General features: G+C 42.4%; 1 protein-coding gene across 2 annotated transcripts in view; it reads left to right on the top strand.

Moving 5' to 3' along the window:
- Positions 1–14322, top strand: part of UNC79 (unc-79 homolog (C. elegans)) — a 382451-nt gene that overhangs the window by 262380 nt on the left and 105749 nt on the right. For both annotated transcript variants that reach the window (XM_011991736.1, XM_011991735.1), the window contains 2 exons: positions 8798–8979; positions 11987–12188. In XM_011991736.1, coding sequence (XP_011847126.1) covers positions 8798–8979; positions 11987–12188 — 384 coding nt within the window. The remainder of the gene's footprint in view (positions 1–8797; positions 8980–11986; positions 12189–14322) is intronic.

Below are 14322 nucleotides of genomic sequence, written 5' to 3'. Positions count from 1 at the left end.
ACCCTTTCCTTTGAAAGAAGATACATTTTGAGGAAAAGAGAAAGTGTTAAGGAGAGTTTATAACAGCTGACTTAACCCTTAAGAATATTAAGGTGTTGATGTCTTCTCCTGAGAGGGGGATGATAGACATTGTATTGGGAGCTTCAGGAACATGGAGGAGAGTACCAGACAGCCTGCATGAGGAAAGCATGCAGGCTTTAGGTTCGGCTGAGGTAGCTAGCACCAGTTTGCAGTGGACCAAGTTAGTAGGGATTTGGGTTTCTTTTCCTCCGGTGCTCAGCGACCTGGGAGTGGATGAGAGCAGATGGGCAAAGGGTCTATTCAGGACCGGGGACTGGTGATATGGTTATGATGGAAGCTCAGAGGGATGAGGATTCCAGAGTGATGAAACAGTTGTCTCTGGAATCCATTCTACGACTGGATGCAGATGAAGCCGAAGAATTGATATTTGGGAGAGGAGTATGGAGAAGAGGGCGGAGGAGTCTCAGTCAGGATGAGCTGGGGGATGGGGGGAAGTTGGGTGTTCTCAGCCTTATAGAGGGGAGGTCAGCATCTCATCCAGCAGAGTAAAGACAGAGGCCACTGGGGATGAGGAGGTGTGAATGAAACTGGGGCTTGATCCACTGACGGCATCTGCAGAGGCCTGCTTGAGGAGCAAGACTGAGCTAGGTCCCTAACTGACCAAAGAATTGGGAGAGGACCCTGTGCATCAATGTCATGGGTTTCAAAAGAAAGAGGCTGCTAAGAGGAGGCCTGGAGGAAGTCTTGGGAAGCGAGGGTCATTTGGCCCAGTGAAGACAGGAGTCCAGACTCATTGAGACTCTGGACTCTCAAGAGAAAATCTCAAGGCCAGGCACAGTGGCTTATCCCTGTAATTCCAGCATGTCAGAAAACAGAGGTGGGAGCACACTTAAGGCCAGGAACAGTGGCTCATCCCTGTAATTCCAGCATGTCAGAAAACGGAGGTGGGAGCACACTTAAGGCCAGGAGTTTTAGATCAGCCTGGGCAACATAGCGAGACCCCATCTCTACTAAAGCAAAAAATTAGCCAGGTATGGTGGTGGAAGCCTATAGTCCCAGCTACTCAGAGGCTGAGGTGGGAGGATTGCTTGAGTCCAGGAGTTTGAGGCTGCAGTGAATTATGTTGGTGCCATTTCACTCCAAGCAATAATAAGAAATTGTGTTACGGAAAAATGTGAGGTTCCAGCTAAGTGAGGAAGGGGAAGCTGCACTAGTTACCTAGGCTGCTGTAACAAATTGCTGTGAACTGAGTGACTGAGTGGCTTAAAATTACTGAAGTTTATTCTCTCACAATTCTGGGGGCCATAAATCTGAAGTCCAGGTGGCAGTAGGGCCGTGCGCCCTGTGACAACTCTAAGGGAGGAGCCTTTCTTGCCTCTCGCCTGGATTCTCATGGCTGCTAGCAATTGTTGGCATTTCTTGGCTTGCAGCTGCCTCACTCCAGTCTTTGCCACATGGTCTTCTTCCCTGTGTGTCCCTGAGTGTCCCTTCCTCTTCTTACCGGGGTACTAATCATTCATTATATTTAGGACCCGCCCTATCCAGTAGGAACCCATCTTAACTGATGACATCTAAATAAGGCCCCTTGAGGTTCCGAGTGCACATGAATTTTCAGGGAGCGCTATTCAGCCCACTAGAGAAGCATACCATGAGAAAGGTGGAGGATCTACAGAAGTTTCTTCCCTAGAAAACAGGGATTCTGCAGCTGCAGTGGGAGGAAGAAGCTGGGGAAAGGGAAAGGGTAGACATGGGTGACCTGGAGTAAGGAAGAGTAGGAATGACCTGGAGGGAACAGTGTGAAGTTTGAGACCATCAGTAGATCTGGACGAAAGGAGTGAAGGAATGGGGCTGAGATTTAGGCAGACACTCCATGAATTCAACATGGGAATACAAAATGGACATTTTTTTTTTTATTGTGAAAGCAACCCCCCAGAATGTACACATGCCAAATGGACTGTTAGTGCCACGGGACCACCCACTCGGTCTTTGGGGTCCATAGTCCAGGCTGTCTCCTTAAAGGGCCAGGTTTTCTCCGCAAAGTGCCACCCTGACACAAAAACCATGATGAACAATGAAAGGACCTGTGGAAAACTTACTCTGCTTGTTTCCAAACAAGTCGGCCCTAGAGAGCTGGGAAAGCCGAATGGGACTGGCCGAATCCTGGGTTTTGTCATGGAAATGGTTTTCTAGCAGGGCTGCCTGGTTTGCATTCTTCAACTAAACCGGAAGTTCATGAAGGCACAAATTATGTCTTCTTTTTCCTTTGCACTCTCCCTGGGGCCTATTGTGTGCTCTGGAAGCATCATCATCCTTGTCATCATGATAGTGGTAGCAGCTTGAGGTTTCTGCATACCTACTAAGTGCCATGCTTTCTGTACATCTCATTTAATACAGCCCACACTGGGAGGACACGAAGGTTTAGAGAATTTGCATGTGGTTACACAGCTGATGAATGGCAGGGTTGGGATGAGATCCCTATTTGTCTGACTTCCACTATTTGGATTAAGCATACGGCGTTTAAAAAATCACTCCTTTTCATTCTATAGCTCTGGCATGCCTTCTGAAAAACAGCCAACTGGAGTGGCTCGTACCTCCATATGTTCTCTGTAAAATGGAGATGGCACGTGTCACTCTTCCCCTCTCTTACCAGTGCAGCATGAGCTTTGTAAAGTCACAAATACAGGTGACCCTTGAACAACGGGGAGGTACAAATGCTGACCCTTGTGCAGTTGAAAATCTGTGTCTAACTTTTCTCTTCCCCAAAACTTAACCTCTAATAGCTTCCTGTTGACCAGAAGCCTTATGATAACATAAAGAGCTGATTAACACATATTTTGTATGTTTTATGCATTATTTATTGTATTCTTACAATAAAATAAGCCAGAGAAAAGAAAATGTTATTGAGAAAATCATAAGGAAAATGCATTTACAGTACCATACTGTGTTTATCAATACCGTAAGTTTATGCCATCTGTTTACAAGATGAATTGTGTATTTGAAAGGGTGAGCAGCTGCAACTGCAGACTTCAAGCTATGGTACATATCAAGCAATTCAACTTTTCTTAGTAATGTCGTGACTTTCGTTTGCTTTCTGGGAGCACTTCCAGCGTCACTAGTGGCACTTTGTATGGGACCCATGGTGCTATTCAAGGTTTATGGTATTGCACTAAACACAATGAAAAAGACGTGAGAACTGCGAGGGATCACTTTTTACTGTGATTTGCAATTTACTGGAGAGAGGAGCTGCTCACACAGAGAGACAACACTTGAGCTCACCTGAATTGCAATAGGAGATGGCTACAAAATTATTACCGTAGTACAGTGTGTACCACAGTTGGTTTTATGCCGTTATGATTTTGTACTGCATCTTTACATTTGCTTAACATTCCTCTCCACTGTGAATGGTGCCATGTATGGTCTGTAAATGTTTGTGTGTGTAAGTTTTCATAAATCTTAACTCTTTATAATAGATTCGTGTATAATTTATGGTAGTAAATGTTAAAATAGACTAGTAACTACATATATTTTATACATTCATGACACACCTTTTCTTTTTTTTTTGAGACGGGAGTCTCACTCTGTCGCCCAGGCTAGAGTGCAGTGGTGCAATCTTGGCTCACTGCAAGCTTCGCCTCCCGGGTTCATGCCATTCTCCTTCCTCAGCCTCCCAAGTAGCTGGGACTACAGGTGCCCGCCACCACGCCTGGCTAATTTTTTGTATTTTCAGTAGAAACAGGGTTTCACCATGTTAGCCAGAATGGTCTCGATCTCCTGACCTCGTGATTCATCCGCCTCGGCCTCCCAAAGTGCTGGGATTACAGGCGTGAGCCACCACGCCCGGCCGACATAAATTTTCATTAAATTTTTTCACTATTTTTAGGCTACATGGTACATCTGTGAACTTTTTAAAATTGTTGCAAATCTCCTAAAAAATTCAATATGTTTATTGAAAACAATCCATGTGTAAGTGGACCTGTACGTACAGTTCAAACCTGTGTTGTTCAAGGGTCAACTGTAGTTTTGATTCTGATATTGACTCTGGAGTCAAATAGAAAACAAAACTAAACAACAACAAAAACAACCAAAAGGCATACTTTAAATAATTGAAAAAAATGGAAACAATAATGTATTATTACTAAAATATATTATATTCAGAATTATTCCTGTAGAACTTGATAGAAACTCAGCTGAAACTGCTAAGGTGCAAGATGTTGTCAGGGATCTCCTTCTCTGTCTTTTCCTCCTCCCCTTTCTCAGTCCCTCCCCATCTCTCAGCCCAGCTCTGGCTTGGCTTCTGGAATGGAACTAAGTGTTGGCTTCTCGGTTAAGTGCAGGCTGTCCCTGTGAGATGGGAAGGAGGGTGATTGGCAGCTGCAGGCTGACATTGCCCTTTGTTCCTGAGATTTCAGAAGGAGAGAGAGCCTCTCTCTCCCAGAGTGCGTATCAGTCCCTGAAATAAGTGTTCAATTATTCCCATGCTTCGGTCATATGCCTTCTCCTAGCTAATCACTTTATTCAGGGTGTTGACGTTCGTTGATCAGCCTGTTTGTATTCCCCCTTGTGATAGAGAAGGTTGGGGAGCTTGACTGATGAACTGTCTTTCTTGGAGAGGCTGTTATTAAGAGAAAAAGAGTTGTTCTTTGACATCATAAGAGGCTGGGCAGGCCAAACCAACCAAACTTCCCAGATGCCCACTGTAAGAAAATGTTTAAAAATCACGTATTACTCCATCATCCTAACATAACTAATTTTGACTTTGTTTATTACTGAACAGTCATTTATTTATATTGTTCACTTATATTACTGAATTTACATTATGCAGATTTTTAAGTTGTAAAATGTAATGTTAAGTAGAAGTGTTTTTCTCTAGTGTCACGTTAAGAGGACAGAGCATAGGAAACGTCTATCAGAGGATAATCCTCTCGTGGATGAGTGTAATTTCACCAAAAGCACCCCTACCCACCGCCTAGTAACTATGCTTGCCGTAAATTAAGAGGACAGGATCTTTCTTTGGAAAGGTTGTGATAACTGTCACCACTTTGCTTCTCCTTGATTCCCTAGCCTGTGGAGGGTCGTCAAATCCGAGTTCTCTCAGCTGTCCTCACTGGCAGTTCCTCTTCTCCTCCATGCCCTGTCACTTCCTCATGGTGCTGACATCTTCTGGACAATCATAAATGGCAATTTCAACAGCAAAGACTGGAAGATGAGGTTTGAAGCAGGTACCTCGGTGTTAGCTTAAAATTCATTCTGGGTCACACGGTACACATCTTTTTTGTCACGGTCTCTTTTGGGGCACCTTCTTTCTTGTCCTTTCTTTTTAAAAGGCATTCTCCCGTTTGCTGATCTCCTTTGGGGGTTCTGCTTTGAGCTTCCTCTCTAAAATAACAGCATTTTGCAGAGTTGTCCTTAGGGAGGGTGGTCCTGTCCGGGTTTGCGTCGGACAGACCCAGCTTATGCCTGTTACCCAAGTGTAACGATTAACTGCACCCATGTTTACTCCCAAACAGGCACTGGCTTGGATGCAGTCAACCTGTGAGTTTACTTGCATCAGAGTTACTGGGAATATTTGTTAAAATGCACATTATCTGGCCACATCCTAGAGCTACTGAATCAGAATCTCAGTGGGAGGCGGGGGTGATGCCAGAAATTGAGATTTTTTTTTCTTTTTTTTTTTGAGACAGAGTCTTGTTGTGTCACCCAGGCTGAAGTGCAGTGGCACGATCTCGGCTCACTGCAACCTCTGCCTCCTGAGTTCAAGTGATTCTCGTGCCTCAGCCTCCCAAGTAGCTGGGACTACAGGTGCATGCAACCACACCAGGCTAATTTTTTAATTTTTAGTAGAGACAAGGTTTCACCATGTTGACCAGGCTGGTCGTGAACTCCTGACCTCAGGTGATCTGCCCACCTTGGCCTCCCAAAGTGTTGGGATTATGGACATGAGCCACTGTGCCGGGGCAGAAATTGAGATTTTTAATAAGAGGTTCGAGAATCTCTGCTGTATACCCTTGCCACTGAGGGATCAGGGACCAAGTCTGGTGCAGCTTGGATGTAATTTCCTAGTAAATAGAGCAGCAAGTTATCAGAGTAATGTGGTAAGGAAGGAACCTGGAAGGGTTCTCTTAGCCTCATGTCTGCTGGCCCGCTGTCACCCCAATCTGCTAGTAGTTCTATTCTCGGGGTAGTAGGCAGGGTTGGCATGCCACAGTGCAGCTTCTCAGAACAGTTCTGTAGGTTGATGTCTCAAAAGTTTGGCACAAAAATGGAAGTTTCATCAGTGAGGTAACTATTATACCTTTAGTTCAGTTCCTTAATATATGGCCACTTCAAAAAGTTCTTACTTTTTAATGCCCACAGGAATCTCAGGGGCTAGTGTATATATATGATAGCACATCATGTTGTGGGGGATTAGGATTAATTTTCTGAATCTTGGCTCTGGTTAAGTTACTTTTCTTTCTTTCCTTTTTTTTTTTTTGTTTGTTTATTTGTTTGTTTGTTTTGAGATGGAGTCTTGCTCTGTTGCCCAAGCTGGAATGCATTGGCATGATCTCGGCTCACTGCAACCTCTGCCTCCCGGGTTTGAGCGATTCTCTTGCCTCAGCCTCCTGAGCAGCTGGGACTACAGGCACCCGCCACCACACCCAGCTAATTTTTGTATTTTTAGTAGAGATGGGGTTTTGCCATGTTGGCCAGGCTGGTCTTGAACTCCTGACCTCAGATGATCCGCCTGCCTCGACCTCCTAAAGTGCTGAGATTATAGGCATGAGCCACTGCACCTGGCCAAGATCATGTTACTTTTCTATTCAAGAAATTTTAATGGAGTTTTTTCAGTGCCTAGAGAATAAAGTTCAGACTCCTTAAACTGCCATTCAAATGGTCTGACTGCGACTGCAGACAGCCTCATTTCCTGTGCTTTTCTACACACACCGTTACTGTGTTCCCATTGCTTCCTGCCTCCCTTCATCCACGCAAGGGCCATTCTGGGCTCTCCACCTTTCATTCTTTTTCCTTAAGGCCCTACACAAATGCCACCTCCACGTGATCCACCTTCAAATGCCACCATTGAGGTCCACCTTCTAGGTTCCACCTGTGGAGAGTGGTTTCTGTATCCCTAGATCTCCCATAGCATTTTATTTATACCACACTGGAGGGATTTACAGGTTTTCTAAAGTTACATTTTAGTTATAGTTGTACATGTCTTATCTATTTTAGTCAATTTAACTTTGAAGTCAAGAGTTATGAATGACTCCTCTTTCCGTTTACTTCTATCTCCTCCCAAGTGCCTAAGATATTTTCTTAGTGGTATACATATGTGTGCTTAATATGTGTATATATATATATATTTTTTTTTTTTTAAATAAGCGAATCAGTGAATTTGTTGAATAAATTAGATATGTGCTAAGTGCTATGGGAACAATAGAAAGAAGTGTAAGAGCAGATTGCTGTCCTCAGGAGGCTTCCAGTTTAATTGATGAGACCAAACATAAGCATGTAAGAGGTTGGCAAATTATAAAAGGCATAAATATAATCAAGACCACAAAAGAAAATATGTCATATAATGAACACATATTGTGTTCGTAGATAGCTCATATTCTGAGCATACAAATGCTATATGTAAATTAATGATATGCAAATAAGTAGTACTTTTACAGGAGTTCATGGGATGGAAAGGTCTCTCTAGGAGATCAGAGAAGACTTTACAAAACAGAATATCAGCAGAGATTCTCTAAGGATGGTAGAATGTCAATAGAAAGAATATTGTGGGCCAGGTGTGGTGGCTCATGCCTGTAATCCCAGCACTTTGGGAGGCCAAGGTGGGCAGATCTCTTGAGGTCAGGAGTTCGAGACCAGCCTGGCCAGCATGGTGAAACCCCCGTCTCTACTAAAAATACTAAAGTTATCTGGGCATAGTGGTGCCTGCCTGTAGTCCCAGCTACTTGGGAGACTGAGACATGAGAATCGCTTGAACCCAGGAGACAGAGATTGCAGTGAGCTGAAATCGTGCCACTGTACTCCAGCCTGGGCAACAGAGTTGGGGACTCCTTCTCAAAAAAGCAAAACAAAACAAACAAACAAACAAAATAATATTCTAGGCTGTCGCAACAGCTTAAGCAAAATATGGAAACATCTTACTTTGCATTGCACTATATTGCTTTACTAGCTATTGTAACTTTTTATAAAGCCATGCTTTAAGAGTGGCTGGAACTGTTTAACACTGATTTGCAGAATGATTAGAAATCTATGAAGTAAGGGTATATTTACAGCATGGAAGAAATACCCGGCTTCTATAGCCCCAGGAAATGTCTATCTGGTCTGCCATTTCATACCAGGACCTACTAAGAGCAGAGTGGGGGACCCGAACCCAGAGCCAGGATTGGTGGGCACCTCCTACCTCTCTCTGTTATCTGCAGAGCTTCTATGGAATGGCCACAGAAAGAAGCATAGAGGCATTTGGAATATTTTGAAATATAGCTGAAAGTTAAACAAAGAGAAAGACCATGAAAAAAATGTAAAAGACAACCCAGAGTTAGAACAAGGCTGCGTGGGAAGAAAAAGTTCTGCTCTGAGTAGAAACAGTCTGTGCTGCACGGATGAAATGGAACACTCGAGATGGTGGCATTAGACTTTCCTGTTGGGGTTTAAAGTAAACTATATGGGAGATCCAGAGTTAACTTTTTCTCTGTGAGTTCAGTTCTCAGACTGGCTAAATAAATGCGTATGCGTGGTGCGTGTATGTGTGTGTTTATTTACATATTTCGCCTTCTCTTTTACGTTGCAGTGGAAAAAGTGGCTGTAATTTGTAGATTTCTGGATATTCACTCAGTGACCAAAAACCACCTGCTGAAGTACTCCCTGGCACATGCCTTCTGCTGCTTCCTGACGGCGGTGGAGGATGTCAACCCTGCAGTGGCTACCAGAGCTGGTCTCCTGCTTGACACCATAAAGAGGCCAGCATTGCAGGTGACATGTGATGTGTGTTACCTGCTCCGAAGGTGGTCTGTGCCAGCACTACTAAATCATTGCATTATTTGTCACATGTCCTAGTCTGTTTGACCTGCTATAACACAATACCATAAACTGGGTAGTTCATAAACAACAGAAATTTATTTTGCAGACTGTCTGCTGAGGGTCTGCTGTCTAGTTCCTAGATGGGGCCGTTGCTGTGTCTAAGGCCTCTTTCATAAGGGCGCTAGTCCCATTCATTAGGGCCCTGCCCACATGACCTAATCATCTCTCAAAGCCCCACCTCCTAATACTATCATATTTGTGATTTAGTTTCAATAGGAATTTGGCAGTGAGGGCCTTGCACACATTTTCAGACCATAGTATCACATATAATATTGATGATGATGATGGAGATTTTTTTAACTGGAAGAAATATACCAGAACCACACCTTGCAAAAAGATCCCTTGTTGTTATTTGTTGATACCACTTTTTTTTAAAGAGACAGAGTCTTACTCTGTTGCCCAGGCTGATCATAACTCTCTGCAGCCTGAAACTCCTGGGCTCAAGTGATCCTCCTGCCTCAGCCTCCTGAGTAGCTAGGATGACAGGTATGCCTCACCATATCCACTGAATTTTTAACTTTTTTTTTTTTTAAGAGACAGGGTGTTGCTATATTGCCCAGGCTGGTTTTGAACTCCTGGCCTCCAGCAATCCTCCCGCTTTGACCTCCCAGAGTGCTGGGATTATAGGCATGAGCTGTACTACCTGGCCCATTTGTTGATACTTTCTTTTCAGTCTTTGTTCATATGCTGATACTACTTTGGACAGATGTAACTATTGCATAATGTGTGTGTGTGTGTGTGTGTGTGTGTGGCAGATTTTAAAACTAGTTTGGTTTATCTTACACCACTTAGCCAGCTCCTGGGCTGGAGGCCCCTGTTGTTAGAGGCTAGATGCTAAGAGAAATCAAATAAATTATAGTTTTTTGCTTTGTTTTGTTTTGAGACAGAGTCTCATTTTCTTGTCCAGGCTGGAGTGCAGTGGTGCAATCTCAGCTCATTGCAACCTCTACCTCCTGGGTTCAAGTGATTCTCATGCCTTAGCCTCCCGAATAGCTGGGACTACAGGCTTATGCCACCACACCTGGCTAATTTTTGTATTTTTAGTAGAGACAGGGTTTTGCTATGTTGGCCAGGCTGGTCTCAAACCCCTGGCCTCAAGTGATTCGTCTGCCTCGGCCTCCCAAAGTGCTGGGATTAGAGGCCTGAGCCACTGCGCCTGGCCTGAATTATAGTTTCAATCAGTGTAAAACATGAGAAGGTAAATATGCTACCATAACAAAACATCACAAATTAAAGCCAAGGAGACAAGAAATATGAGGCCTGGATAGAGTGGTATATTTATCTTATTTGGAACCTTTATTTTTTAGTGGTGACACCAAGTCTCAGAGAGAGAATGTGACTTATCAAAGGACACAAAGTAATTTAGTGAGAGAATCAAGACTAGAGTCTCCAAAGTTCTGATCTACTGTTTCTCCATGTTGCATCTGATTTATTATTTTGTTGTTATTATTAAACTAGTGATAGCAAGAGCTAACATTCCTCAGATAGCTACTGTGTTTCCAGGGCAGTGTGTTAAAAGTGTCCTGTTATGCATTATCTCATTTAATCCTCACAGTGACCTTTTGTGTGTTCTCATTTTACAGATAGAGATGCTGAGGGTTAGAAAGGTTAAGCCACCTTTTCAGAGTCACATAGCTAGTTAGCAGCAGAGGAAATTCAGCACTGATTCATAATACAGTCCACATACTTAACTGTGTGTGTGTGTGTGTGTGTGTGTGTGTGTGCATGTGTGTTTGTGCATACTCTGTCTCCCAATCCAGTGTAAGCTTCTTCCTGCATTTTAAGACCAAGAAGCAAGGGCAAGCTTGCACAATCTGAAAGACTGAAGGGTTATGCTGCCTGTGGCACATTCTTTTTTTTGTAAAATCTCCAGTTGACTTCTGAATAGTTCTTCTCTGTTGATCTTACCAGGTACTTCCATGTCCTACCGCTTGCTTAGGGCCTGGAACATAGGAGGCACTCATTAGATGACAGCTGAATTAATGAATGGGATGTTTGGATGAATTGCAATTTCTAAATCTCATTCTATTAAAAAGAGGGGGAATGGTCAACTCAAGGAAAGAGTTCTCAATCCATTCCAACTTTAATTAACATTCTATGTTCCACTCACATTCCAAGAAAACCAGGTGACTTTGCTTTTTTCAGAATCATGAAATTTTGGATTGAAAGTGGATTTCTAGACCATCTTTTTGTGTATTCTAAAATGTAGCTTTGAAAGTATGTTCCTCTTAATGGCTACAGACATTAAAACCAGATGCAGCCGGGCGCGGTGGCTCACGCCTGTAATCCCAGCACTTTGGGAGGCCGAGGCGGGCAGATCACGAGGTCGGGAGATTGAGACCATCCTGGCTAACACAGTGAAACCTCGTCTCTACTAAAAATACAAAAAAATAGCCGGACATGGTGGTACACACCTGTAGTCCCAGCTACTCGGGAGGCTGAGGCAGGAGAATTGCTTGAACTCAGGAGGCAGAGGTTGCAGTGAGCTGAGATCCTATCACTGCACTTCAGCCTTGGCGACAGAGTGAGACTCCATCTCAAAAAACAAACAAAGAAACAAATAAACAACAACAACAAAAAACCAGATGCATTGACTTGAGGGTATTTGGATTAAGTGGTTATTATTTAATGCATTAGGAAACCAATAGCATGCATTTAGTTCAGATTTCTGAATCAAAATTCGAGAGATATTCTACAATGAAGATAAATTCCTCTTCTACATTTTTCTTTCCTACGAAAACTTCCAATCAAAGAAGATTCCAGTGGGATCATTCTACATTATAAGTTTGAATTGAGTAGGCTGCCTTGTTTCATTGACTTTGCCTAGTATATCAGCTTTGAAATAACTTAGATGTTTATATCTGACTTTCTTCTTCTTTTTTTTTCTTCTCTTTCCCAGGGTCTGTGTCTTTGTCTTGACTTCCAGTTTGATACTGTGGTTAAAGACAGACCCACAATTTTGAGCAAGCTTTTACTCTTGCATTTTCTTAAGCAGGATATTCCTGCTTTGAGCTGGGAGTTCTTTGTCAATAGATTTGAGACACTTTCTTTGGAAGCCCAGCTACATTTGGATTGTAACAAGGAATTTCCTTTTCCTACAAGTAAGTAAAATGAAGAACTTGCTGTAAACCATTACGGTTCCATTGTGCTTGCCTAGACAAACAGAAGACATTGGCATGTCATTTAACTCCTCTACAGAGGATGCCTTGACCTCTTGCACTCAGCTCATTAAATGCTTATTGAATAACTGCTGTAGTAATCCACAGATTTAAGCATATCCTGGCATTCCCAAATCAGAATTCTTCTCTTTTCCTTGACCTATGATAACCATTTATGACTGTGTGTTCCCTAAATATGATTCAGTCATTATGTTTATAACGTTTGTGGCAATTTTAGGAAGCATATTTGCACCTTGCAAACACACTCTTGCATGCTTTCTAAATTTCAATAGTTTTGGGGACATAGGTGGTTTTTGGTTACATGGATAAGTTCTTTAGTGGCAATTTCTGAGATTTTGGTGTACCCGTCACCTGAGCATTGTACATTGTACCCAATGTATAGTCTTTTATCCCTCACCCCCCTCCCACCCTTCCCCCCATAGTCCCCAGATTCCATTCTGTCATTCTTATGCCTTTGCATCCTCATAGCTTAGCTCCCACTTATCAGTGAGAACATATGATATTTGGTTTTCCACTTCTGCATTACTTCACTTAAAATGATGGTCTCCAACTCCATCCAGATTGCTGTGAATGCCATTATTTCATTCTTTTAAATGGCCAAGTAGTATTCACGATATATATATATCACATTTCCTTCATCCACTTGTTGGTTAATGGGCATTTAGGCTGGTTCCATATTTTTGCAATTGAAAACTGTGCTGCTATAAACATGCATGTGCAAATACCTTTTTCCTATAATGACTTCCTTCCCTCTAGGTAGATACCCAGTAGTGGGATTGCTGGATCAAATGGTAGATCTACTTTTAGTTCTTTAAGGAATCTCCATACCATTTTCCATAGTGATTGTACCAATTACCACTCCTACCAACAGTGTAAAAGTGTTCCCTTTCTACCACATCCCCACCAACATCTATTATTTTTGGATTTTTAAATTATGGCATTCTTGCAGGAGTCAGGTGGTATCTCATTGTGGTTTTAATTTGCATTTCCCTGATAATTAGTGATGTTGAGCATTTTTTCATATGTTTGTTGGCCATTTGTATATCTTCTTTTGAGAATTGCCTATTCATGTCCTTTGCCTACTTTTTGATGGGATTGTTATTATTATTATCATTATTTTTTGCTGATTTGTTTGAGTTCCTTATAGATTGTGGATATTAGTCCTTTATTGGATGCATAGTTTGAGAATATTTTTCCCTTTCCAGTGGGTTGTCTGTTTACTCTGTGGATTATTTCATTTGCTGTGCAGAAGCTTTTTAGTTTAATTAGGTCCCGTCTGTTTATTTTTGGTTTTGTTGCATTTGCTTTTGAGTTCTTGGTCATGAACTCTTTGCCTAAGCCAACATCTAAAAGAGTTTTTCTGATGTTGTCTTCTAGAATTTTTGTGGTTTCAGATCTTAGATTTAAGCCTTTGATCTATCTTGAGTTGATTTTTGTATAAGGTGAGATATGAGTACCCAGTTTCATTCTTCTAGATGTGGCTTGCCAATTATCCCAGCACCATTTGTTGAATAGGGTGCCCTCTCCCCACTATATGTTTTTATTTGCTTTGTTGAAGATGAGTTGGCTGTAAGTATTTAGCTTTGTTTCTGGGTTCTGTGTTCCATTCCTTTGGTCTACAAGCCTATTTTAATACCAGTACCATGCCGTTTGGGTAACTACAGACTTGTAGTATAGTTTGAACTCCAGTAATGTGATTCCTCCAGATTAGTTCTTTTTGCTTAGTCTTGTTTGGCTATGTGGGCTCTTTTTTGGTTCCATATGAATTTTAGAATTGTTTTTCTAGCTCTGTGAAGAATGATGATAGTACTTTGATGGGAATTGCATTGAATCTGTTGCCCAGACTGATGTGTAGTGGTGTCATCATAGCTCACTACAGCCTCCAACTCCTGGGCTCAAGCAATCCTCCCAGCTAATCTTCCCAAGTAGCTAGGACTACAGGGGTGAGCCGCTATATCTGGCTAATTTTTCCTTTTTTGTAGAGATGGGAGTCTTGCTGTATTGCCCAGGCTGGCCTCAAACTCCTGGCCTGAAGGAATCCTCCCACCATGGCCTC

Source organism: Mandrillus leucophaeus, unplaced genomic scaffold (assembly GCF_000951045.1).
Source record: "Mandrillus leucophaeus isolate KB7577 unplaced genomic scaffold, Mleu.le_1.0 Scaffold4, whole genome shotgun sequence".
Taxonomy (NCBI): domain Eukaryota; kingdom Metazoa; phylum Chordata; class Mammalia; order Primates; family Cercopithecidae; genus Mandrillus; species Mandrillus leucophaeus.
The sequence above is the reverse complement of the archived record's forward strand: the minus strand, read 5'-3'. Positions and strand labels throughout refer to the sequence as shown.